This window comes from Phodopus roborovskii, unplaced genomic scaffold, assembly GCF_943737965.1.
Source record: "Phodopus roborovskii unplaced genomic scaffold, PHOROB, whole genome shotgun sequence".
NCBI classification, from domain to species: Eukaryota; Metazoa; Chordata; class Mammalia; order Rodentia; family Cricetidae; genus Phodopus; species Phodopus roborovskii.
This window is the reverse complement of record NW_026126407.1, coordinates 21,882,854-21,910,186: the sequence shown is the minus strand read 5'-3', so window position 1 is coordinate 21,910,186 and position 27,333 is coordinate 21,882,854. Positions and strand designations below refer to the sequence as shown.

The window sequence follows — 27,333 nt, the reverse complement described above, 5'->3', positions numbered from 1 at the left end:
ATATTGTAAGTGTAATTCTTACTTGAAAACTGTTTTTGTTGTATGTAGCTTTACTATGTTAAAGTTAAAACCTTTCAATTTCACTTGGACAAAAGGGGGGAAATGTTGTAGAATGTTAATTAAAGATGTATTAAATTTTTTTATGCTGTGGAACATTTGTTTTAGTAATGCAAAGATGTGTTGCATTTGTTTAACTGTGAAGCTGTGTTACTTGACTAAAACCTTGGTTACTAAAACACCTGATTGGTCTAATAAAGAGCTAAATGGCCAATAGCAAGGCAGGAGAAAGGATAGGCAAGGCTGACAGATAGAGAGAATAAACAGAAGGAGAAAAACAAGGATTGGTAGAAAGAGAGAAGGGGCCAGCCACACAGCTACTCAGTCAGATAGTGAATAAGAAGGAAAGAAAATATATACAGAAATAGGGAAATATTTGGTTTGGGCACAGAGGCAAAAGATAGTTGGGATAATTTAAGAAAAGCTGGCTAGAAATAAGCCAAGCTAAGGCCAGACATTTATAAGTAATAATAAGATTCTGTGTGATTTATGTGAGAGCTGGATGGGGGCCCCCAAAAGAGTAAACAAAACAGGAAGACAGAGCATTCAAAATCAGCCTGGGTGGCAGAGTGAGTTCAAAGCCAGCCTGGACTACAGCATAGATTCAAGGCCAGTCTAGGCAAATCTGATAGAACCCCATTTCAAAATAAAAGGTAAAAAGAGGACTGGGGATGTTCCTCAGTGGTAGAATTTGCCTGGCTCGTGTGAAGACCTGGATTCCATGCACACTACAAAACAGTGCAAATTTCAATCTACTCTGTTTAATGTGAGTTAGGATGGTGTGAATGCTGTGCTATGTTAAAGAGCTCAAACAAAGCTGTTGGAAGAAGGAATAGAAAAAATAGAAAAGGAGCTGCTGGGGTTCTGAAGGGGAGACAGTCCCTGGACTTGTTGCTGTCACCAGTAGAGGTTCTTTTTTGGCTGCTGGATCCTGGCCAGCCCAGGAGATAACACCCCCAGGGCCTGCTCCCCTCCTTATGGGTTTCCTCTTTTTCTGTGCATACCGCTAGGGCAGTAGTTGCTGCTAGGAGCTGCTGCCACGGGCCAGGGCTATGGCCGCGGCACCCGGGGAGCGGCTGCGGGAGGAGGCTCGGTGCTCCGTGTGCCTGGACTTCCTGCAGGAACCCATAAGTGTGGATTGCGGTCACAGCTTCTGCCTGCGTTGCATCTCCGAGTTTTGCGAGAAGTCGGACAGCGCGCAGGGCGGCGTCTACGCCTGTCCCCAGTGCAGGGGTCCCTTCAGGCCCGCCAGCTTCAGGCCCAATCGGCAGCTGGCCAGTCTGGTGGACAGCGTGCGGCAACTGGGGTTGGGTATTGGACACCCGGGGACGCGTCAGTGTGCGAGGCATGGTGAGGACCTGAGCCGCTTCTGCGAGGAGGACCAGGCGATGCTGTGCTGGATTTGTGACACTAGCCCTGAGCACCAGAGCCACCGCACTGAACCGCTACAGGAGGCTGCCAGCCGCTACCAGGTGAGACTCTGTGGAAAATAGGAAGACACTGGGGCAGGCTAATCTGGGAACTGAAGGGGCAAATTCTCCAAACAGATCCAAAACGTGCGACCTAGTCTTCTAAGTAACTCCCAGGTGCTTTCCTTCCCTGGTCTCCCCTTCCTTACTAGCTCACACTCACCGAAGCTGCTTGAGGTTTTTGCCTCTAGGAACCCCAGGGCTGGGCTTCTGCTAAATCCAGTCTCTGATCACTATGGGCCTCGTGCTGCCTGTGGCTCGCCCCCTGCTGAGAGCACAGCTGCCAAGCTCTACCAAGAGGGGCTCCCTAGAGCATCCAGTCTCCGTGAGTATTATCCCCGTAACCGCAGAAGGCTGCCCACTTATCTTCCTCCAAACTTGCCGGATACGCTTTAAGTACATTTAAGTTTCCAACTTCCTGAACAGCCCTTAGCAGGGATGCCAGTGTGGCCTTCCTTCCTCTGGCACCCTGATGAAAGGAGCACTGGCGTTCTTAACATGTTTGCTGGTCTAGTCTCTCTAAAATTAAAACGGGGTATTTTCCCTCAACTCATTGGAAATCTCTCTCTTGATTTTACTGCTTGCTTCCTCTTGGTTTTGTAAGAATTCAGGCATGGGGTGTTTTTATAATCAGATTTAAAATTTATGATCCTACCAGTGTAAATTCTGAAAACGTCACACAGTTTGGCTAGCAAGACATTTCTGATACTGTTTTATATTAATATTCTGTAGGGTTTTTTCTTTTTTCTTTTTCAATCAAATGTCAAATAAACACCATCTAGGCCTCTCGTCCAATCAGCTATAACTGCCCAAGGCCCCTGCTAAGTGTGCGCAGCTCTTATCCTAACCAAACACTGATCCAGCAGAATCCGCCCTGTCACTGTTGTCCCCCGGCCTGCCACGATGTTTGTCACCTCCTTGGTGTGGCTCATGGTTTCTTGGGGCTGACAGAGCAAAATGTTCCCGTAGCAAAACAAACCCCATGTCAGTCTTGACAGGCACTACCACGAGTTCCGAGGCTGTTTCATATGCACATTCTATGGAACTCTACAGTGACCTCCTTTCCAGTGGGATTTTTTGAGTAACTTCTATGGTAGGGTTCACATATTTTCCTCCCCAAAGCTTATTTGTGTATGTGTTCTCTGTACTCAAGTATACACATGTGCCTCCTGCTGGGTCCTATTGCTGAAAGGAAATGTAGTTTTTGTTGCATCCCCTGCACTCCTTGGGTAGGGACGCTTTCTGGCAACATGTCAGTCTGAGTTTGATCCCATGTGGATGATGGAAGGATAACTGACTCCTACAAGTTGTCTCTGAGCTTCATATGTGTCTCTGGCACACACACACACACACACACACACACACACACGTACAAAAAATATGTAAGCTCTTAAGTTATAAATAAGAAATTTCATTATACTTCATTCTATCAGTAGTAGATGGCAATTCCTCTACTGCATCATAGATTTTATAAATTTACTGTAAACACCTTCTTTTCAAAATTGGCATTATATAAGATACAACGATCATCATAATTGTATTTCTAACCATTAAGTATACTACAACACCTTATATGTGTTCTATTGTTACTTTATTTTTCACCTCATGTTTTAACATTTTGTTTCACTATTGAACGAGAATTTTTTAGGCACGTCTTGGTGTCTGGCACCAGACACAGTATCTGCTGAGTTTAGTGAGCACCTATTTAGGGACTCCCTGGCTGCTCTGTTTACTTTATACCTAAGTAAACTAAAGGCCTGGGAGTTCATCTGCAGTGGTCTTGTGTGTCTTCCCAAACAGAGGATGCTCCGAGCAGCTTTGGAACTTGTGAGGAAGGAAATGGAAGAGGCTCTGATGCAGGAGACCAATGTGGGGAAGAAGACTGTCATTTGGAAGGTGAGGACAGAACTGTGGCTTCAGGGAGCTTTCAGGCCAAGGGTGTGAGACATTTTCCCATCACCTTTAACTCTCTCACACTCATGATCCAACTCCTGAGTGGCTGTCTCCTCCAGAAAGTACCACAGTGCCCTCCTAGGTCAACCTGTTCCCTTTAAATCCTGTCGATATGACCTGACTTGTAAGTAAGTAGCTTTGCTCTCTGAATCTTACTATCAAACTCACTGCTATAAGCCAGTCACCTCAATCCATGGTTCACAAACAGATCTGTGAGATGAATGACAATGAACGTTACACAACATGTGTAACAGAGTACAGCAGCCATCCCAGAAGGACGATCAGCCATCTGCAGCTGCAAATCTACCAATTTCTCTTTTGCACTCCACCCTGCCCCACCCTTTTTTTATGCGTCTCATTTGCATACCTGTGGGTCCAGTGCTTCTGCGCTTGGGATATCTCCAGATGTGGACAAATTGGAACATGCTGCTGCCACCTACTGGGCAGAGTCAGGGATGCTGCTGAATACTGTGGCAGGGCTGTTCTGACAGTGAGGCAGTAGTAGCAGTGTTATCTACAAATGTGTTGGGCTGCACTCACAGCTGTCCCAGCATGCACATAGCCAGCTCATGGGCTGTGAGCTGGACACACCTACTACAGTGTACAAGATTCTCCCCACACCTGTGACACAGGGCTGTCTGATCAGACTCTCAGTGGTATCAGACAGTGGAACTTAGAAATCATGGGCATATTATGTATGCAATGTGTTGTGTGATATCCAAGATATATTCTTAATTTTCTGCTTCTACAAATAACCTCCTCTAGTCTTTTTTGTGTATTTTTTTGGATCTTTCTCTCTTGTTTTTGTTGAAAGTATAGCCCTTCATAGACAGATTATTTCCTTCATAAGAACCTTTTCTTGTTGTTTTTGTTTTTCTACATTTTTTTCTGGGTAAGCCTCATTCCATTCTAATCACAGTGTCCAAAATGAGCGAAGTTAAACACTGATTCTCAATAATATCCAGGCTTATAAACCAAGTCATTTGCTTTTGATCTTGGCCTGCCCATGGGCCTAGGCAATTAGAGTCCCACATCCAAGACTAGGTCCTCACATCTAGACCCTTTAATGGCTATGCTAACACAGATGTGATGCTAAAATTCCTGTTAAGACAAGTAAGTGTTCCTGCATGGCTTATAGTCAGTAACATGTCCATAGGCAATAGGGAAAGTTGGGTAAATACAATCGTAAGTTCTAGAGGGTCCTTCTTCCTGTCTTGGCACTTTTAACTCCCACATGCAGAAGGATGGGATGAAGGAGGAAGGATTTCAAAAGTCTCTCCTTATGATTTCCTCTCGTGCGCCTGGTTTGACTCACTGTAATCCCACAGCCATGCTCTTGGTCTGGCTCAACAGTAGCACCCTCCCACATCAGGGAGTGTTATATGTATTTAACAGGAGCCTCGATTTTTGGAAATCAGGGCATGAAATTTGGATTTATTTGATTTTAGGAAGTGGCCATGACCATATGAATGTGGCGACTTAGAAAATGGTGAAAAGAGAGGGGATGAAAATTGGAGGGAGGTGTTGTCTTAAGAGAGGCAACTGTTAACACAGCTGGTTCAAAAAAGAAAAAAAAAATCCCCATCCTTCAGTGAAACCAAGAAATTGTAAACATTAGAAGCAGAGCAATGTGGGGAAAATTTTTCCTCTTACTCTTAGTTTGCAGCTGGTTTCCTAAACACTAATTTTACAAGAATCAAACTGAGATACAGTAACACATAACAAAATATTCCTTGGATCTCTTTAGGAGTTGTAGACATTAAAGGTGGAAACCAGGATAACAATCTGAATCTAACATGCAAGCCAGTGCCTGAGGGACACTTAGCTCTTTCTTAGCTGTACAGAAAATGTTAACCACCATCAGCATGTAGTAAAGGACATTGAGAGCCAGGGCTCAGGGGCTAAAGTGCTCATCATGAAACCACAAGGACTTGCATTTGGATGCCTAACACTCACATCAAAATTTGGATGCCTAACACTCACATCAAAATTTTGGGGTGGCAGTGCATGCCCGGAACCTTGGTGCTGGGGTTGGAGGTGCAGAGACAGGCAGAATTCCCGGGGAATGCTGACCAGCCTAGCCTAAACAGTAAGCACAGGGTTCAGGGAGAAGCCCTGCATTCAAAATGAGGTGGAGGTGGAGAACAATTGAGGGAGATACCTAAAGCAAACCTCTGGCTTTTACATATGCACTCTGGTGAACACACACACACACACACACACACACACACACACACACACGAGCACTAAAAAGAATATCTGTTCTTATTTCTTTAATCTCTCTGTTGTTTCTAGTAGATATGGTGGCTGGTAGAATAAATAGTAACTAGCATTGTGTGATGACTGGACACCATTCACAGATGAGCTGATGATCACCAACCTCCCACCCCCACACTTCTCTCCTATTTTTCATATGATGCTGAAGCTTGTATCTGGGAATGCTGGCTTTCAAATCTGTGTCTAATTGTGATCCCGGGTCCAGTAGTCTTTCTTCAGCTGTTGCTGTGTCATCCCCTTATCCCCCATACAAATGGTTCCGGCTTCTGCATGCTGTTAGAACACAGCCAAGAGTCAGTTTAAGGGAAAAGCAGAGACGACTCTAGGCATGCCCCCCCCCCAGCTCCTCTGCCCCACACTTGAAAGTAGGAGGCCCCAGTGGCATTTCACAGCATCCTCCATGGCTGAGCCTGCTGTGTCTCTACAGGAGAAAGTGGAGATGCAGAGACAGCGCTTCAGGTTGGAGTTTGAGAAACACCGGGGCTTTCTGGCCCAGGAGGAACAGCTGCAGCTGAGGCGGTTGGAAGAGGAGGAGCGAGCAACCCTGCAGAGACTACGGGACAGCAGGAACAGGCTGGCCCAACAGAACAAGGCCCTGAAGGAGCTAGCGGAAGAGCTAGAAGAGCGGAGCCAGCAGCCAGCGCTGGGGCTGCTGGAGGTGAGCCAAGCTCTGGGGGTGTAGGCAGATGTGAGGCTAAGCGACAGAGATGAGATCTTGTCATCTGGATGCCAGCACCTAGGCACGCTTGCTCTTAGTAAAAGAATGTAGAACCGATGTAGAAGACATGAGAATCTGAGGGGACCCTTAAACAATTGAGTGTTTACAAAAAGTTGTATGTTGACTGTCTTTAGATTTCACACACACACACACACACACACACACACACACACACACACACTAATATATTTCTTCTAACAGAGAAAGTGTCATCAGATATTAATGGTGTCCTTTCTTATCAATGTAGATCAAATGGTCAGCTTTGGTGTGACAGATCAAAGAATCAGACATGTATTATTCCTTTACAAAGGCATTAAGGGTAACATGTGTGTGTGTGTGTGTGTGTGTGTGTGTGTGTGTGTGTGTGTGTGTGTGTTTACCTCAAATACACCCTTCAGATAATTTGATGACTTCCCCCCAGTTCTATTTTCATTAAGTACAGGGTATAACTCTACAAAAAGATCCAATTGGCAGAATTATCAATGCAAAAATAGCTAAACTGATAAATATTGGGGGAATGGATGTAAAGTGTGTGCAGCATGATTCTGTTTCGATTGTGACGGAGTGATTTGTTGTCCAGCCTCTTGGCTGTTTAAAGCCTTTTATTCCTGTAAAGAGCAGGGGTTCGTTGTTCCCCAAAGTTTCATCTTAGGCACTAGCAACTTTCAAATATTTCTACTGATATCTTTACTGTGCCTCCACCTGACTTCAGAAAGAAGTCAGAGGCCTGACTTATCCCTGTGTGTCTTTCCTTTTCCTTTCCAGGGAGCTAGAGGAGTCTTGACCAGGTATGTTTCATTTCTGAATCAGTGTGGGGTGGCTGGTGCAGGGGAGGTGGGCCCCTGGTGACCACACTGACACCTGTGGGCTGTGCATACTTCCAGAAGCAACACTATCACAAGGCTGGAACCAGAGGCTGTTCCCTTGGAGCTGAAGACAGTGTGCCGCATCCCTGGGATGAGGGAGATGCTGAAGAAATTCCAGGGTAGGCATCCAGGTCCCCTCAGGTCCACCTGTTACAAAAAGTGAGAGACAGGGAGAGGTGAACAGGAATTAGTTTGGGTCAGAACTCAGAAAAGAAAAACTCCCAATCTCTCTCCACGCTGTCTGTAAAAGTCTCACAATGTGTTGAAAAGATAAACAAAGACTAGGGTGCGTGCCTGTGTGCATGTGTGCATGCCTGCGTGTGTGCATGCACAGACTCAGCTGTTAGATACATCTTTTCCTCTCTGGCTCCTAAGTTCTGTCCTTTTCTTATCCAAAGCATGGCTGCATTTGTACACAGACCCTTAATGCCTGTGCCAGGCTCTCAGTGCAGCCAATACTGTCACACAGTGGTAACAATCAGAGCCCACAGTACTAGAGGCAAATGTCAGCCAAGACTTATTTGAGAGCATGCTATCATGAGTGGACTGTGGGACCCAAAGCTTAACCTCTGCTTGTCATCAGGGATAAGGCCAAATAAAGCAAAAATTATCTTTTTTTTTTTCTTCTTCCCCCATTCTCTCAATAATTCCAGCACCTTTGACCACTGAAATGTGGTAGCTTCTTCCCTCTGATGGCTGACTGATGCCCCAGTGGGTTCCCCAACTAGGATTCTAACCCAGTTCCTTTTCCCAGATACAGAATCAGGCTGACAGTCCACCCCAGAGGACTGACACCCATCGCCAACAAGTATATTGTGGCCTGTAGGTTTTTGTTTTGTGTTGTTTTGGTAAGCATACAAAGTAATGGGTTTCTTTATTTTAAAAGTGATTTCTTTATTTTCTGCATGAGTTGCTCTGCCTGCACCATGTGCATACAGTTCCCTTAGAGACCAAACTAGGGTTTGATCTTTTGCAACTGGAGTTGTAGATGGTTATGGGACACAATGTGGATGCTGAGAACAAAACCCCAGATTCCCTGTACTTTTAGCCACTGACCCATCATTTTATCCCCAGCAATGGGTTTTTATGACATTTTTATATGTGTGTATTATTATACTTTGCTTTATTTGGCCCCATGACCCTCTAGGACCTCCTTGCCTCCTGTCTGTCCCTATCCCTTACCGAAATATCCCCACCCTCTTTTTCGCTTTCATGTCCTACAGCTGGATAGATGACAGATACTTCCCATTACCAATTTTAGAGCTCTAGATAGGTCTTTGACTTATTTTGAGTTGATTTTTGTGTCAGCTGGATGATAAAGGGTTAGCTTCACTCTTCTGCAGTTTCCCAGAACTGCTGCTAAAGAGACTCCTTTTTTCCAGTGCACGATTCTGGCATTTTTGTTGAGATCTATTTGGTGGTAGTTGTGTGAGTTTACATCTGGGCCCTCTCTTCTATTCCACTGTTCTACAAAGCTGCGCTGTGTTACTCTCTATCAGCCCTACACTGATCTTGTCACTATGAGATCAGGTGTCATGATGCTTCTGGCATTGCTCTTTTTGCTTAGGACTGCTTGAGTTCTCTGTGTCCCATGCACTTTTATATGAATTCTAGGATTGCTCTTCCTAGTTCTAAGATTGGCATCATAATAATCTGCAGACTATTTTAAGTGACATAATCATTTTCATAATATTAATAATAATTATTATTAATCATAATTAATGGGCAGGGAAGTCTTTCCATCTACTGGTAGTATCTTTCAACTTCTTTAAAGCAACCTCCGTGCTTTAAAGTTTTCTTTGTAGAAGCCCTTCCCCTCCTTGGATAGGTTCATTCCTGAAATTTTTGGAGGACTCTTATTATTATTATTTGTTTTATTTTGGATTTTTTGAAACTATCTTGCATGATGTTTTTCTTTCTTTCTCATTAAGGTCATTGTTTGCAGATAGAAAAGATACTGACATTGGATGTGGGTTTTTGTATCCCACTGTTTTGCTGAAGGTGTTTAACATGTCTAAGATTTTTCTGGTGAAGTCTTGAGGGTCTTTTAGATACATGATTGTACCACCTGGAAATAGGGCTAACTTAATTTCTTCAAATTCGTTCTCTTATTTCTTTATCTTGCTGTATTGCTCTGGCTAAGACTTCAAACACTACATAGTGAGGACTGTGTGTATTCTTTTCTCATCTCATCTTCTATAACCTTTGTTATGTCGAGGTATCATGAAGGGATATTCAGCATCATGAAAGTCTTTCCTCTATCTGTTGAGATGACCATGTGATTTCTTTCCTTAGGTCTATTTAAGTGCTGGTGTCTTAGTTGGGGCTATTGTTGCTGTGATCAAATTTCATGACCAAAAGCATATTGGGGAGGAAAGGGTTTATTCAGTGTATGCATCCACATCATAGTTCACCATCAAAGGAAGTCAGGACAGAAACTCAAGCAGGACAGGAACCTGGAGGCAGCAGCTGATGCAGAGGCCATGGAGGGTGCTGCTTACTGGCTTGCTCAGCCTGCTTTCTTATAGAACCCAGAACTACCATCTGGGGGATGGGCTTAACCTTCCCTTGACAACCACTAATTTAAAAAAATGCCTTACAACTAGATCATTTGGAGGCATTTTCTCAACTGAAGTTCCCTCCTTTCAAATAACTCTAGCTTGTGTCTAGTTGACATAAGATCAGCCAGCACAGCTGGGTTATTTATGGGTATGGAACCATCTTTTCATAGCTAGAATGAAACCAACATGACAATGGAATATGGCATTGTTAATGTTTTCTTAAATTTGATTTGGAAGTATTTTACTGAAATTTTCTGCTTCCATTTTCATTAAGGAAGTCTGTAGTTTTCTGTTGTGTCCTTCTCTGGGTTTGGTATTAGGGTGATACTGGCTCCATCAAATGCATTTGGTAGCATCATTTCCCTTTCTATTTATAGCACTGTTTGTGGAGTACATGTGTTAACTCATCCTAAAATGGCTGGTAGAATGGCAGAGCGGTTGATTGGACCTGGCCTGTATTTCTGATTGATCAGTTGTCGGTAGTTTCTTAGGACTTCCTTCCTCAGGGCCAATTAATCCAATTCATTGTGAGGCCTGATTACAGAATGCAGGGGAACACCACTTGGCTACTTATTGTGAAGGAGTTACAGAGGATGCAGAGGAACAGGCAGACAGAAAGAAATGAATAGGAAGCAAGGAGAGGAGGTTCAGCTTCTGTCCTCCCCATCCCTACTCTGGACTGCTCCTTCCAGGAACCTCTGTGAGATTAGCGGTCTGGAGGCCACACATATCTTTCCTTTGCACACAAAGCAATGGGTTTAACTGTGTCATTGGCAATAGAAATCCCATCGTGTACAGCAGAGTAGTGTGAGGCCCAAATCACGGCTTGTACGAGGCCCGGCTTTTCTGAATGAGAGAAATGAGAAAGTGTTTGAGGGTTCTTAGTGGTGTCCGAGTTTTTACCAGCTGGAACTGAAGCTCAGTGATACCATGCAAGGCTCTAGGGTCCATCGGCAGCATAGTAGAGTGAGTGGGGAGAGGGAGGGAAAGAGGAGGGAGAGAAGTAAGAAGGGAGAGGGAGGGAAAGGGAAGAGAGGGAGGGCGAGAGGGAAGGAGGGGTAAGGTTTTGCTAAGCCTTTCTCCTCATTCTCATGCTTGGCAAAACTCCACAGTGGATGTGAAGCTGGATCCCGCCACTGCCCACCCCAGTCTGCTCCTGACGGCCGACCTGCGCAGTGTGCAGGATGCGGAGGTCTGGAGGGATGTTCCAAGCAACCCTGAGCGCTTTGATACCTGGCCCTGCATCCTGGGCCTGCAGGGCTTCTCCTCTGGGAGACACTACTGGGAAGTCATCGTGGGGGAAAGAGCAGAGTGGGGGCTAGGAGTTTGCCAAGACTCAGTGCCGAGAAAGGGGGAAACTACACCATCTCCAGAGAACGGTGTCTGGGCCATGTGGCTGCTGAGGGGAAGCGAGTACATGGTCCTGGCTTCTCCCTCGGTGCCTGTGCTTCAAGACGAGCGACCTCGGCGCATTGGGATCTATCTGGACTACGAAGCAGGAGAACTCTCCTTCTACAACATCACGAATGGGTCTTACATCTACACGTTCAGTCATCTCTTCTCTGGTATTCTCAAGCCCTACTTTTTTGTCTGTGACACGACTCCTCTTATCTTACCACCCATGACAGAAGCAGGACCTGGAAACTGGATTCCTAGGGGTCTCCTTGATCTCGCGGCTGCTGTTAGAAGTGAGGAACATTAAAACCATCCAGAAGTGCTGTGCTTCACAGGGGTCCTGGATGGACGGGGAGCACGGCTATGCCTTGCTTCAGCGAACCACAGCAACTCCAGCTCTGCGGGCCTGTTCTGCAGAAATTCTCTCTCCCGTGGGGACTACGGAGTGGATCCAGGGTGGTTCGCATACTGAGGCACTATATGGAGTGAGTGACTTCGACAGGGCAGCAGCCTCATCAAACCCTGTTGATAGAGGTCACATTTTTCCTTGGTGCATGTTCACAGTAATAAGCTAGAATTAAATGAGATTGCCCGTTCATTCTCAACAGTCCTCATAATGGGATTTAAGAATATCAATTCTACTCGTTTCTATTTGCTTTATTTTTGAGATACAGTCTTCCTGTATAGCCAAAGCTGTCCCCAAACTCTTGCCTCAGTGTCCTGGGTGCAGGTGTGCACCACAATGCTTGGCTGAGAAATGAGATTGCTTCAAAAATAACTGGATATTATTCTAGTGAAACCCATAATTCTGAAACTTTTTTATTTTCCTTTATTGATTTCATTCTCCCTCTTTTGCTTTGTCTCATCCTGCTTAGTCTTACAGTTCCTTCTAGGTTACTATATTCAGAATCATTCCTTTATAGGTTTATATTTCCCAGTACCATAGTCGATTACTTTCTATCTTATTTTCTGGTGTTATTTATTTATTTATTTATTTATTTATTTTTGTTCTTTTGAGACAGGGTTTCTCTCTGTAACAACCCTGGCTGTCCTGGAACTAGCTTTGTAGACCAGGCTGGCCTCAAACTCACAGAGATCTGCCTGCCTCTGCCTCCCGACTGCTGGGATTAAAGGCACCACCACTGCTCCGTCTTTTCTGTCTTTCAACAAGATTTCATTTTTATGTGTATATGTGTGCAAGTCTGTGCATGTGAATGCTACATCAGTGCACGTGCCAGCAGAGGCCAGAAGAGGGCGTCAGATCATTGCAGCTGGAATTACAGGCAGTTGTGCACTGCCTCAGCATGGGTGCCAGGGACAGAACTCCACTCCTCTGGAGCAGCAAGACATTTTAACCACTGAGCCATCTTTCCAGTCCCTGTCCCCTTCATTTTGGAACCTGTTGTCAACTATTTTGAAGTTCATTACTCTAAACTCAGTATCACTGATTCCTAGACCTCCCCTTTTGTCTTTGGATTCATTGTTTATTTTAAATGCCTTTTAAAGATGTACTTATTTTATGTGTATGGGTGTTTTGCTCCCATGTATGCTTGTGTACCATGTGTGTGCAGTGCCCGAGGAGGTCAAGAGAGGGATTCAGATCTCCTTGAACTGGAGTTATGAGCAGCGGTAAGCCACCATGTGGCTTCTGGGAACCAACCCTGGAACTCTGTAAGAGTAGCAAGTGCTCTTAACTGCTGAGAAATCTCTCCAGACCCTAGTGTTGTTCCTTTGCTGCACCCATAACCAATGAAACACAACACGAGACTCAATGAGCCCACGTGGAGTTTATTGGTGGAGTGAAGAGAAAGAGGGGTAGCTGGAGAGAGAGAGGGTAGGATGTGTGGGACCCTTGCTTTAAAAAAAAAAAAGGAAACTTGTGGGTGTAACTGAGTCCCAACACAGCCCCATAATGTAGCAATGACATGCCATAGCAATGACATGGCCATGCGTGTGCCACCCATCCTCAGGGGGCGGGGTCAGTAGGACGCCAATTTCCAAAAAAAAATTTTTTTTTTAATGGAAGCCTGTGCTCTGGCATTAGTGGTGGTTAATTTTTTTAAATGGAAGCCTGTGCTCTGGCATTAATGGTGGTGCATGCCTGTCATCCTACCATCAGGGAGGAGAGGCAGGACTTTGAGGCTAGTGTGGGCTCTCTAGCAAAAATCCTACCTCAAAAAAAAATAAATAAATAAAATAAAAAGTTAGAGAATATAGCTTAGTTGTAAAGCACTTGACTATCTTGTTCAACATCCTGAATTCAGTCCTCAAAACCTAAACAGGTAGGAATTTCTCAGAAGTTTAAGTTTTTTCTTTAGAGATCTAATGACTAGGTAACTGGCTTGAAAGCTGACTTCCCATTTAAGCGCCATCACTCACAGTGAGAAATTTCCTTGGGAAGGAACAGCATGTGCTTACTCTGTGCTTGCCTTCTGCCTCTTCACCTCATGTTGGTTCTTAAGACCTCAGCAAATAATATTCCTTCTCACCCAAACTCAGCCTTTGGATACGATCCTATATGGGAAGCACTAATGACACCTTCATGGTGTAACGGAGACTTCTGAGGTTATCATCGATGAGTGGCCAGAATGTAACTCTTATTTAAATACTGTGTAAGGATGGTGATGAAAGGCTCATGATGTGTAACTTATTTTTCAAGTATATTCTAACAAAACCCTTGAAGGCCAGTGACGACTCCCTTGCTATCTCTCCTCTCTGCATGGTAAATACGTGTCAAACCAATGTCAAAGTGTCATGTTCTAGAATGCCAGCCCTATAGGAATTACTGGTAAATTCAGTCATCTTTATCTTAATAGTCTATCACAAATTTCAATTTCCTCTTCAATTTTGAAATGCAAGATGTTTTCCTTTTGCATGGTTATTTTTATGGCCCAAATTATTATATCTCATCATGTTACTGACACAGCTTTCTAGCTTTTAAAAATTAGTGTTATGCAGATAGTTCTCTGTTCCGTCTCTCATTTACAGATAGGAAATGACAAGTCTTCATATGTCCCAGTGTATAGTTCACAGACCATACAAGCCATCTTAGGGCATGACATGGGTGGAACAGAGAGGCTTTAGCCCATCAGTAGAGCCTAGATCAGTGACTGGCCTGAGGTGACATCTCCCATGGGATCTCTAACCACTCACAGGGACATAGAAACCATCTTGCTGGAACTGAGATAATGGATACATCTGAGTCCCAGGACCACACTTCCTGCCATGCAGACCTTAGTTCCTGTCTCTGTGGTGTCTCTGAGTTTCTCCATCTCACAGTGCCTCCTAGCAAGATGTCAGTCGCCAACCAAGCATGAGTCATTGAAGACTTCATCCTCTGTAGTCTAAAATTTCAGGTCTTGCATCTTCTGCTGCTTTGATCCTTCTCCTTGCCTTTCCAATCCTGAATTGTTCTCAACATCCTCTCTGGAATTCTAGTCTCGGCGTTGGCTGTAAAGCCCTCCAAATGAACACCTGTTTCCCTATCTTCCCTACCCTTCCTCCTAAACAATACATTTTTATATATAACGCTTAACTTGAACTGCACAGGCCTTTAAAATCCAGCCTGCCTAAAACTTAGCCCTAGATCCTACCACAGTACAATCTCCTTGTAATTAATAACAGAAAAAGTCTCATATCTTGTGCATGGCAGCATCTTCCCTTCAGTTGCTCAGAAAACAGCAACACCCTTACTGTGTTCTTGACCCCACTCTCCACCTCTAATCCCTCCGCTGTGGCAGTGTGCTCTGCTTTCTACAGGTCTAAGAGTCCAGCCTTGATCTCAGCTGCTGTAATCTCAGCCTGCACTGTTACCCCCTCCCCTCTGTACTACTGTACTTACCTCTCCAGTTTCCCAGCTGGCCCTTCCCTGACCATGTTCATCTTCAACGCATCCTCTCGGGCCCCAGACAATGGCGCTAACTGCACTGACCCTCTCAGTAAGGTTACAGTCTAGTGAAAACTTCACCCTTCGTGGTGAGCTCTTGGGCCCTCAAAGACCAGAACCTGATCCCTCCTCCAATTCTGTCTTCCTCCCCTACTTCCCTTTTCATTCTGCCCCATGGTGGATCTACATCAAACCAAGTACTTCCCACCACAGGACTCCTCCAAGTTGTCATTTCTGCTTATAACTCTCCTTTCCTGACACCTCTTCGTCTGTTTCCTTCTCTCTTATTAACCCACTCAAAGGCTTCTCAGTGGAGACATCCTCTTTCCACACCCCCGGGGCACACCTTCTCAGTTCCCCTTCACCGGGCTTGTGAGGCTTGCTTACCCCACATATAAATCAGTACATATCAGGTCCCAGTACACCATGCTGAACTCTTATTTATGAAGTTTTATTTTATTACTAATGTATTTGTTCTCTTGTGGTGTGATGTGAGCATCATGAAGAGAACAGGATATTTGTTAATCACAATATATTCCTAAGCATATCCCAAGATATCAAACACTGGTTGGATGTGGTTATTGCTGAATGTATATTTGTTGAATGAGTAAATGATTAACCTGGAAAGAGAGTTAAATGCTGCAACTAGAAATGCTTTACAAAATGCAATATGCAGATACTACTTATAAACAGTCAGCCAACATCCAATAAAAATTAATACCAGGTGCTAAATGTGTCAAGTCTATTTTAGATCCAGGAAAAACAATCTAATTAGAGAGATATCTTTGGAGAAGCACTGGATTCCAGTGATGGGATAATGCTGCATATCCAGGCTGCTGGAGTTTTGGGTCTCTGCAATGTCACAATGACACTATTGTGCATTGCCTCAGGATCTTGTGTCAGATGTTAACTGTAAGACCCTAATTCCAGGGTCCTGATGGGCTGATGGGAGAGACCTGCAACACAAACACCAAAACCAGGAGATGCAACAAGCAGGAGGTGTTTATTGAACGAGTGTGCACTCGGGTGACAGCAATCTCAGGGAAAGCTGCACCCCCCCAAAGGGTTCAGGCTCTTTTTTATAGAGAAAGACCGCAATCAGCATACATGCATGGGGCACAAGGTGACTGATTACAAAGTATGATCTCATGTTTGAGAGATTACCAGGTATGACATGTTCTTCTTCAAAGGAAAAACCATAGAATGACTTGGAAAGTCCCCAGACTGTCCATTGGCCAGGTGTGAACCAGACAGGACCATTCATCTGGAACCATTTGTTCCAGGGTTGGGGCCTATTTCCTTGCTATGGGCCAAGACCTGTGAAAAACTTCTTATCTTTATTTTTCTTGACAAACTAAAGTCTTTCATACTCTGGCTTTCCCTTGGATGTACATTTAGAGCCTTCAGTTATTCCACAAAGGTTTGATGATTCAGTAACTAGCCCTATTTATCAAGATCAGCCTAACATATAACCACTAGCCCCATCAACATAGTAACCTTTCTTGTTCTCATAATTGCTGATCTTTCCACCCATGCCCATGTCCATTCTTTGTGATTTTCTATGTTTTGCTTGCAAGAACTATTCTCCTGCCCCTTTCCTACATCCTTGCTCTGCAAACTAAAGTCTTTCAATATTGACTTGGAATGCTAAGAAGCTCCTAGGAACTTAAGAGTAAACATTTCTATAAAGAATTTGACTCTCTGTGGTTATCTTGAAAGTTTGGATCCCTAGAACTCAGGTAAATACCTTCATGGTGTATGGGCCTCTCTTCTGAGCTATACGGCAGGACACTCACCCTTGTGGGATGCCTAGTATCTGCTCTCCTTCCCATCATCTTTATCCTATTGTGCATCCTTCTTAGTACAAACTGTACTTTTCTAGTCTACAATATCATCATTTTCTACATTCCCTTACTGTGGGGGGCTATCTTTGTGGGGCTGCAATCTTAGGCAGCTGACTTGCCCATGGTTTGTACCTGAAAGAGGGAGTATGGATTGAGAAAATCTAGCTAAAGACATTAAGAGAAAGACAGAGACACAGGATAGAGTCAGGAGGGCAAATCCAGTCAATTCTGAACTTAGTTTATTCTTCAACATTCTTAAGAACCCAATCAAAAGTGGGAACAATGGCAGAAGACTTCTATTGTTATGTATAAGGAGCAAATAGGCATCCTTACCTTAATCATCCAAGTATTTAGTAGCCACACCTGCCATCTGGCCTTCAGGGTCAAGAGTAAACCCACTTGAGCCCAAGTTTGTTATTGTTTAGATAAAGACATCTGCTACCAAGGCTAACACATCCTGTAGCAGCCAAGTTTTAGACCTTTAGGTCTAAAGACAATTTTGAACTTTCTGATCTTAAGGAAAGATGAAATGGACCCCTCTTTATGGGTCCTAACATCTTACCTCCATCACCCTGCTCTGACAATTAGTATACTCTCTTCTCTATAAACAATAATTACAAAGCTGACCCCCAACATTAGCTTCATTTGTCCTAAGCTATAAATCTCAAGTTGTGTCTGTGTATTCCTACCCGTATTTCCAGTAGACTAGATGAGTTCATTGCAGGACTAATTTCATGAATATTTTCCTCTTCTTCAGTCCCACTCTCCTAAATCAAGTCACTCATTTAATACACGAATTACCTAAGTAGACCAGTTTTCTCAGCATACTGAAAAGACCCAGAATCAGGAATACTAGGAGAAGACAGTATATGGTATTGGCCCTACCCACTAGCCCAACTTTGAGTAGCAGCTCCTACCCCCAGCATCCCCCAGGGCAAAGAAAATGAAGTAGAAAATTTGTTAAACTTGTCCTGCTCTCATCATTAGTCCCTCAGTTTGTGGCTGGTGTTTGTTTCTGGGGCCTTATGTCATTCTATTCTACTGTACACAATGGAGAAAAGGTTGTAGACAACCAGCATGTGTGCAAATACTCACCCAGGGACCCACAATGTACACAGTAGCTGGCAGGGAGTATTTTCTGTAGCTATATTCAGTCAAAAGTGCCTCCACAGCCATTTTGATGAATTCCTTAACCAATGGCTTTAATTCCTTCTGTTGGTCTCTAATATAGCCTTGCTGATGTCAAGATCTTGGCTCCTATTATTAGAACTATTTTCTATTTAGCTTTTTCCTATAAATTTTTTTTTGTGTGTGTGTGACATCATTTTCCCCCCTCCACAGTAGCGTTAGTAACAAGGTCTGTGGAGGACACTTGACTGGCTATATGAAGTCCTGAACTCCGCTCACAGTACATAGAGTAACTATATATGTGTGTGTGTGTGTGTGTGTGTGTGTGTGTGTGTGTGTGTGTGTGTGTTTGCAGGTAAAGAAACCAGAGAGCTCAAGATATTAGTTCAGTCTCTAAAATTAAAATACAAACAAATCTATGATGTTTTCCCAAATTCAATAATAAAACTAAGAAACAATACAAGATTACCTGCCAACTGATTAACTTAATCTTTCTGCTGTGCAGAAAAAGTTTCTTTTTGACATAAAATTATTGATTAAAGATATAAAACACAAACACAAAAAATTGACTGTTTTTTCATGAATCTTAGGTTTTTCAAAAGGTTTGTGATCAGCCTAGTAATAGTGGCACACACCTTCAATCCAAGCATTTGGGAGGCAGAGACAGGCAGATCTCTGTAAGTTCAAGGCCAGCCTATGTCTACAGAGCAAGTTCCAGGACAGGCTCCAAAGCTACACAGAGAAACCCTGTCTCAGAAAAAAAAAGTGTGTGATCCTGTCCTGGGTAGAAGTGGAGTAGTTGTGCTTCAGCTGATTTTTTTTAAGCCACATGGTAACTCTTGTGGGAAAGGGAAAGAAGAAAATCATCCCCTGTATATTCCTGTCTTTTGAACAACAGACTGAGTGCCCAAATTCTATTTGCATGTTGTATTGAATTATTTTTCTATCAAGTGACAAATTCTCATGGCCCCCATTTTCTGGTTGGACCTGTGGGGACTGGGACATTGAGATGGCACAGGACTACAACAAACTGAATGTGCTAATGACCCTGGTGGGTTCAGAAGATTGCCCAGAGCTTAGAGATGCTGAGGGAATGTGGTCCCTGCCTCCCTTGGGGATGCTGATGAACCCACATCCCTCCACAGAACTCTCTCTCCATCTCCTCTAGAGAGCTGCATGTTTTCAGCTTCAGCATTCCCCCTCTGCAAACATCAAGACCTATCAGACGGAGGATGATACCAAGCCAGGGATAGACATGTGGATTTTCTCCACAGCAGCTCCAACTGAAGCAGTTATGTGCCTCTAATTGGGGAAGATACTGCATGTTCTGGCCTAGGTCACCTCTGCAGGGCCACACCTTCTGCCTTGGGGTGAACAGTGGTACCAGAAGCATCCAAATACCGTGGTGGTGAGTAGGTTTTGAATCTGGGAGCTGAGCCCAGATCTGCCCTTCTCAGTTGGTTTGTGAAACACAGATAGTCTTAGCTCAGTGGAGGAGTGCTCGCCCAGCTTGTGCCAGGTCCTGAGGGATTGTGGGGGGAGGATGAGAATCTCAGACTGACCCAGAGGACAGTGGCAGCATAGGGACAATGTTCCATTGCTTAACTGTAAGAGTGATGGAACAATTTGAATTAGCGCTAAGGAAGCAGCAGACTCTGTAATGTAGTTGCATGACTAGAGGTTGAAGGTGTGTTCAAAGAGCATGAATGGCTTTTGGCAAATACCTGGAAAGGGGAAATAGAAGAAAAAGAAAAAAATGTGCTCTTTCTGAGCAGGCTTAGCAGTGAGGACCTGTAAGCAGCTGTCCTGGGAGAGGGCCTCCTAAGGTATAGAAGCACATCTTTCATTGAGGGAACAACTGCCCCCATCTTCCTATCATGTCCTCAAGAGTGTTTGTTTCCTTCAGCTTTGACTTCAGGCTTGTCTCCTTGTCTTAAGGAGGTCTTAGTTTTGCTTGGACAAGAGAAGCCCTGTTAACATCAAAGGTGTTAACAACCAGGCCATTTGTAAAGTGGTTTACTGACCAAGCATGCTAGTTCTCTCAGAAGAGGTCATCATGTTAGTGTTGTCTCAGAAGAGGCACATGTTAGTATTCATATGTCCCAGAGGGGTCTCCAGGTGTCAGAGGCACCCATGTCATCGTCAGACAGGATCTCGTCAGTCATGGGCTGTAACATTTTTACCATGACATTGGTATAGACAAGCATTCTGCTTCCAATTGTTCTGGGAAGAGTTGGCCTCACACTGGCTCTGAACAAGAGAAACTTGCACAGAGACCTGAAATCCTGGACTAAATGCTAATGTCCTGGGCACAGCAGAAGAAAGGATGTCCCTTTAGAAAGAGCAAGGGGGACTCCTCCCAGAGCCTTTCTGACAGCAAAGGTGCTGTGCTTTGTGGGTCCAAGAACCCCTTTCTCAGAGATAGGCCAGGGCTAGTGGGAAACCCTGTGAAACCTCTGTGAGGAGATGGCCTTTCTGTCTCCCTTTCAGGTCTTATGTTTGTTTGTTTGTTTTAGGGAGAGAGACAATTCTCATATCAGAAGAGTCAACAGCTCAATAGAATCAAATTTGAAATAGTCTTTTATGTAAGATCTTGGAATCCTAGTAATGGCTTCGGGCTTTGCAGAGACAGAAACCCCCAGCAACATGAGAGTGTGCTGAATTTTTTTCAAGAGGGTGAGTGAGTTTTAAGAACTGATGCCAAGGGAAGGAAGCACTAGTGTGAACATCCCCTTTAGACAATGAACATAAAAAGATACCAAACCTTCCCAGGGGAAAGTCGTTCTTGACTGTTTCAGTCAAGAGAATGAATGTGAGGAAGGACGTCCGAACTCCGGGGAAAGTTGGACCCAAGCCCTTCATGAGCTAAGACTCTTCTCAGCTCTCAGTCCTCCATTCTCTGACTTTCTCCAGATTTCTGAGGCAAACACTGCAGTGCTTCCAAGCCCCGGGTTGTTGTTCTAGTGACTGGAGAGCCACCGCAGCCATCTGTGCTTTCAGCCTCTTTCATCTTCCTTCCTAGCTCCCTTCTCATTCCGTCAGGGTTTAGGAGAAAGCAAAGAGAGTTGAGGTCATGATCTCTGAGAAGAAACGATGAAGAGTAAAAAGAAAAAAGATAGGTTAACATCTCTCATAGTGGGAGAGATGGCTCAGTGGTTAAGAGAACTGCTCTTGCAACAAATCTGGGTTGGGTTCCCAGCACCCACATTAGGAGGCTCACTGACTACCTATAGCTACAGCTCCAGGGATATGATGCCCCTTTCTGGCCTCTGCAGGCACCTGCACAGAGACAGTCAGACAGACGCACAGACAGGCACACACACACATACACACTTATATGTGTACTTTTCTTAAACTAGAACAAATATCTGGAATGATCCAGAAATAGGGTAAGGTATGAAACAGGAGAGATCCATTTTTACATCTTTTCAAAAGAAAAAAATAATAAGGAAAACCTACAACAAAATAAGAAATGAAGAATGAAGAAGTGATTTATAGGAAAACAAAAGGTTTACAAGCAAGTGACTTTTAAACATGAGAAATGTTCTCATTGATGACTGAGGACCAGAAATTTAAAACATAAAGACACTGATGTATAATCACTAATAACCATGAGTTATGTATTTAAGAGAAATATGAAATGAAGTATGCAAGTAGAATATGATACCCAGAAAATATTCCAACGAGTGATTCAATAAAGATTTATTGCCAGGCATGATGGCACACCCCTTTAATTCCAGTACTTGGGAGGCAGAGGCAGGAAGATCTCTGTGAGTTTGAAGCCAACCTGGTCTCTATAGTGAGTTCTAGGACGGCCAGGGCTACATAGTGAGACCCTGTTTCAAAAAGAAAGAAAGATAGAAAGAAAGGAAAGAGAGGAAGGGAGGAAGAGAGGAAAAAGAAAGAAAAACAGAATTATTATTTAATTTATTATTTAGTTATGTGTGTGTTCTCACCATTCATTTTGTTTTGTTGTGTAGCTCGGGATAGTCCTAAACTTGTGTGTAGCCAAAGATGGCCTTGAACTCCTAATTCTCCCACCCCTGTTTCTGAAGTACTGGGACTGCAGGAATGCACCACATTGGGTTTACACAGCACCAGGGATAAAACTTGGGCTTCGTGCAGGCTAGCAAACACCTTAAAAAAGTGAGGCCCAGCGCTCCCGTTTTCTACATGTTTGAAATTAATATATCTGGGTAGACAAAATTTCAACTGATGTCACATGCCTATGCTTATTTGAATTTAGTAGTTGCTCGTTTCTCATTTGTAACAGCATTGCCTGTGAAATGCTAATGCTATTAACTATACACATATGGTTTCTGGGGAATCACCTGCCTGTTTTGATGCTGAGGAGAAGGTGTGGAGGGTGTGTTTTTTGATTGAGGGTCAAATTCCTACTCATGAGATTAATGGGGCAAAGAAAAACATTCAATTTTCAATCCTGTGAAAGAAATACCTTTCTTTTTCTTTTTCTATTATTAAAACAACATGTACAATATTGAGAAGTATGCTTCTCACAGAAGTAGTGATCTCTTAAACACTGTGATTTCAGCTTAAGCCCCCATCAAGAGTGCATGAATGGGCTCATTTCCCATCCATGCCTTTCTAAGCCCCATGCATGCATGGCATGCAGGCCACCCTGGCTTTCCTGTATGCCAAGGAAACAAGGGAATGGAAATTGGTAAAGAAATGGAGTTTCTTTACATTTTTACAAACCTGGGAGAGAAAGACCCTTCCATTCGTTCTCTCTGCATTTCCTATAATGTGTTACAGTTTCAGAGAAAGAGAGGAAGCAGAGGCCAGGAACTATGCATGTGCTATTTAGCTGTGCGATGGATCAGCTATTCTTCTCCAGGCAAGATGCAAAATGGGGCACTGTGTGTCTTCTCCATTTCTTGTTTTGCCTTGGAAGAAGACTCAGTGAGTGAAGGAACCTGTCGCCAAGCCTGGTGACCTGAATCTGAATCTGACCCCTAAGCCACATGGTGGAAGGGGAGAACAGATTGCTGAAAGTTATCCTTGGCCCTCCAAAGGTGAGTGCTCTCTATTTGTCTGTCTGTCTATCTATCTATCTATCTATCTATCTATCTATCTATCTATCTAATCTAAATATAATTAAATAAAAGCAATACCTTAAACTGGGTTCTTTGGAGGAAAAACAAATACCATGTTACTTAATTAAGCAGCTAGCCCAAAAAGAGGTTTTTATGAGCATATGCTTTCACTGATAACCTATTATCCCCTACGCCATTTTTATACTCAGATATCTAAGATTACCTAAAAAATAATTATCAGAAGGACAGGATGTGTCTTTGAAATCAAAAGCATCCCAAATAAATAACTAGACCCAGCTATTAAAGCTGCCCATCACCTTTGCTGTTGAAAATCTGGTTTAAACATTTGACTACACTCATAACTACTGCTGGCCTGAGACTGTTCGGAGACATGCAGATAATGGTGACAGTTGGCTAGAGCATATTTTGAGTGTCTCTGTTTTTCAGAGTGGAAAATGCATGAGGATCTCAGTCACTCTTTGATGAAAGTTAGCTTGAGTGGTGTTTGTGGTGGATTCTGAACCCTTTAGCTCACAGCAATAGCAGCAAGAATGACTGAAATATTGAAGCAGAGCCATAGACCACATTTCATTTGACCCTGACATGACACAGAGCTTCACCACCATGTTTGTTTAAGCTCCTCTCTGCTGGAAATAATACTCTAGATGGTCTTTGTTCCTGTCAATTTTGACAAACTCGCTTATAATAGACTTCTTTTTGTTTTGCAATAAATTATAAAGTGCACAATGTCTACATATAGTTTGTATATTTGTAACATCCCAAACTTAAACCATTTAAATATATTTCTAGGTAACACCATTCTGTCCTTGAATTACCAAATTATTGAAAATCTCCAGAAAAAAAATCCAACATATTTATTTTAAAAACGTCTGTGTGTCAATGAACCCACATGGGTTCGGATGGCTGATGTCCAAGTGTCCAGTCAGCCGTGCTGGGCATCTTCAAATCTTATTGGTGGATTATCTGGGGATGTATTTTGCTCCTCATGCATCTGGGTAGGTGTTTGGGATCATGGGTCTCCAGAGAATCAAAAGTTGGGCCACAGCACAATTCATCCATCTCCCTCTTCATGGAATTAGAGGCAGGCTAGGAGTGACTAAGGCTAACACACTAAGCTGCAATGGCTGGGTTCAAAACTAACTTGGTCCTTTTTCTACTCATGACAACTGGCTTGCTACATGCATGACTCAGCTTCCTTGTCTGCCAATATTATCTACATCGTTGTTGTAACTGAGTAATGAACGACGAAGCACTGTCCACTCTGATTATTGTCAGTATCGACATCTTCCTCAGGCGCAATAGAGATGGGCACAGCCAATGACAGCACCTTCAGCCATTTCATCCTTCTAGGTTTCTCTGACCAGCCCCAGCTGGAGAGGGTCCTCTTCGCAGTCATCCTGCCCGCCTACCTCCTGACCCTGCTGGGCAACAGCACCATCATCCTGGTGTCCAGGCTGGACCCGCACCTGCACACCCCCCATGTACTTCTTCCTCACACACCTGTCCTTCTTGGACCTCAGCTTCACCAGCAGCTCCATCCCACAGCTGCTCTACAACCTCAGCGGGCAGGACAAGACCATCAGCTATGTGGGCTGTGCTCTGCAGCTGGTCCTATTCCTGGGCCTGGGGGGTGTGGAGTGCCTGCTGCTGGCTGTCATGGCCTATGACCGCTTTGTGGCCGTCTGCAAACCCCTGCACTACATGGTGGTTATGAGCCCCAAGCTCTGCGTGGGCCTGGTCTCAGTGGCCTGGGGCTGTGGGGTAGCCAATTCCTTGGCCATGTCTCCAGTAACCCTCAGTTTACCCCGCTGCGGACGCCGCAGTGTGGACCACTTCCTCTGCGAGATGCCAGCTCTCATCAGGATGGCCTGCGTCAACACCGCTGCAGTGGAAGGCACAGTGTTCGTCCTGGCGGTAGGCATCGTGCTCTCTCCCTTGGTGTTCATCCTGGTCTCCTATGGCTACATCGTAAGAGCTGTGCTGCAGATCCGCTCTGCTGCGGGGCGGCAAAAGGCTTTCAATACGTGTGGCTCGCACCTCACTGTGGTTTCGCTTTTTTATGGAAACATCATCTATATGTACATGCAGCCAGGGAACAGCTCCTCCCAGGACCAGGGCAAGTTCCTCACCCTCTTCTACAACATGGTCACCCCTCTCCTCAACCCTCTGATCTACACGCTCAGGAACAAGGAGGTGAAGGGGGCGCTCAGGAGGCTGCTGCTGGGTAGCCGAGAGACAAAAGTAGTAAGGGCTGGTTCCAGACAGAACAGAAGGAAGCTGTCCTGGTGAGGATGGCAACGAAAACTGAGACCCAACTCAAGCTCTTAGGCGAATATTTTAAAGGGAAAGAAAGGGACTGAGAAAAATGTTCCATGATGATTTGGGGAAAATTCAGGCTGCCCTGTGGCAGAGAAAACACAGACACGATATTGGATTGTTGGAGAGTTCTGGGATTTAATAGTGGTTAAAGGGGACTTTCCCATGTAAGAAGCAGTTTTGACCGTTTGTCTCCATAATGTCTTGGTGTTATACAAGGTGAAATGTGCTCTTGGGGAAAGGCAAGGGGACAATAGGTGCCTGGATGTCACTCCATGTGAGGCCTTGGGTACCACTGGCAGTACTGGGTCTGATCAACTCTAGTCTGCAGCTCTCCACTGATTTGAATCTTCTGGACTTTTATAAACCTGTGCAAGGTCCCAAATCGTCTGCTTTATAAGTGAACTAAACATTGTGTGTCTCCCAACCTTTCCCATCCTGTCCTGTGATGATCCACGAATAAATAAAGCAAAGTATGCTCATTGGTCTCTCTAGTCAATGTGCCTAGGTTTAGAATCACCTGGGAGACCAAGGGACAGAGTGGGTCAGTGAGGGTGTTTGCAGAGGTTAATAATGGGGGGGAGGTTATCCTGAATCTGGCTAGACACTGTCTGATGGCCCTGGGCCCCAGACAGACCAACAGGACTAAGAAAGAGGAAACAAACAGGAGGCCACTTCTCCCTGCTGTTTCCTGGCTGCCAGGAAGTGAGCAGAGGTGCTCAGCCACCCTTTCTTGACAGTATACACAGAAGCGCCTGAAACCAGAGCCTAGGGGCGGCCATTCCTTCTTTATTAACATTAAGTGACTTAGTCACAGCAATGGAAAGGTAACTAATGCAACCAGGAAAACAGGAAAGATAAGGTCCCATTAAATTGTTCCTTGGTGCCAAGTAGAACACAACTTTCCGTAGAATTTTATCTTATCTGTTTGTGTTTAATTTCTTTTTGATTACGTGTGTGTGTGTGTGTGTGTGTGTGTGTGTGTGTGTGAAAATCTGTAATCCCAGCACTTGGAAGATGAAGTCAGGAGGATCAAAATTTCAAGCTCTGACTACATAGCACGTTCAAAGTTATATCCATAAACGGCCAGGCTTTCTCTGGGCCAGTCTCATTCTCACTGTCTTAGAGAAGCAGGATCCTTGAGTCTACAATAGACCCAGCAACAACCACAGGCAGGGAAGCCTCATGAGGAAAACTCCAACCCATTCAGGCTGTGATTTATTTCACAAAAATGAACAATAACTACATCTGGCCATGGACATCAGTGTCTCTCCACACTTCCTCCCAAAGTGTTCTTATGGATGGAAGAGAGTCACCACCCCTTTCCATGGTGGAGGAGTCTACTGACTACAGGGTTGTCCCTTTGAAGTAACAGATTTCAGGCCAGGAATCTTACATGGAGATTATTGTTACCACATAACCTTGATGAGGGGATTTCCAGTGTCAAGCAGGTGTCTGATCCCTGCATTGATGCCTCAGCCATTTTGCCCATGAGCCCTCGGACCAACCCCACAAGAATGGTTCTTCCATTTCCCACCCCTCCTCTGTTCCAGCAGGAGCAGCTGCTGCAGCAGCTGTAATCCACCATGCAGGTCTGACATATTCTTATCCTTGACTTACAGAATAGGTAACCGAGGCACATGTGTATAGAACTGATCACATATCTATAAAAAAAAAATCCCCATGCTTTGTATTTAACCCAGAAAGTTTTACAAATCCATTCTTCTGCTTCCAAATGATTCTGGGGAAGGGCTAGTGATTGAAGAAGACTGGACCATGCAAGTCTCA

At 44.2% G+C, this 27,333-nt stretch overlaps 2 protein-coding genes across 2 annotated transcripts; both read left to right on the top strand.

Moving 5' to 3' along the window:
- The first annotated feature begins 831 nt into the window (after window positions 1–831).
- Window positions 832–12,179, top strand: Trim58 (tripartite motif containing 58). Its single transcript, XM_051180596.1, has 6 exons — window positions 832–1,529; window positions 3,327–3,422; window positions 6,184–6,414; window positions 7,240–7,262; window positions 7,359–7,459; window positions 11,014–12,179. Exons 1-6 carry the CDS (start codon window positions 1,110–1,112, stop codon window positions 11,601–11,603), a joined length of 1,461 nt encoding a protein of 486 aa, XP_051036553.1. The 5' UTR covers window positions 832–1,109; the 3' UTR covers window positions 11,604–12,179.
- Window positions 12,180–24,526: 12,347 nt separating this feature from the next.
- Window positions 24,527–25,518, top strand: LOC127219764 (olfactory receptor 2W3-like). Its single transcript, XM_051181532.1, is given in 2 exon segments — window positions 24,527–24,704; window positions 24,706–25,518. Coding segments are annotated over 2 exon segments (984 nt in total). The 5' UTR covers window positions 24,527–24,533.
- Window positions 25,519–27,333: the final 1,815 nt, after the last annotated feature.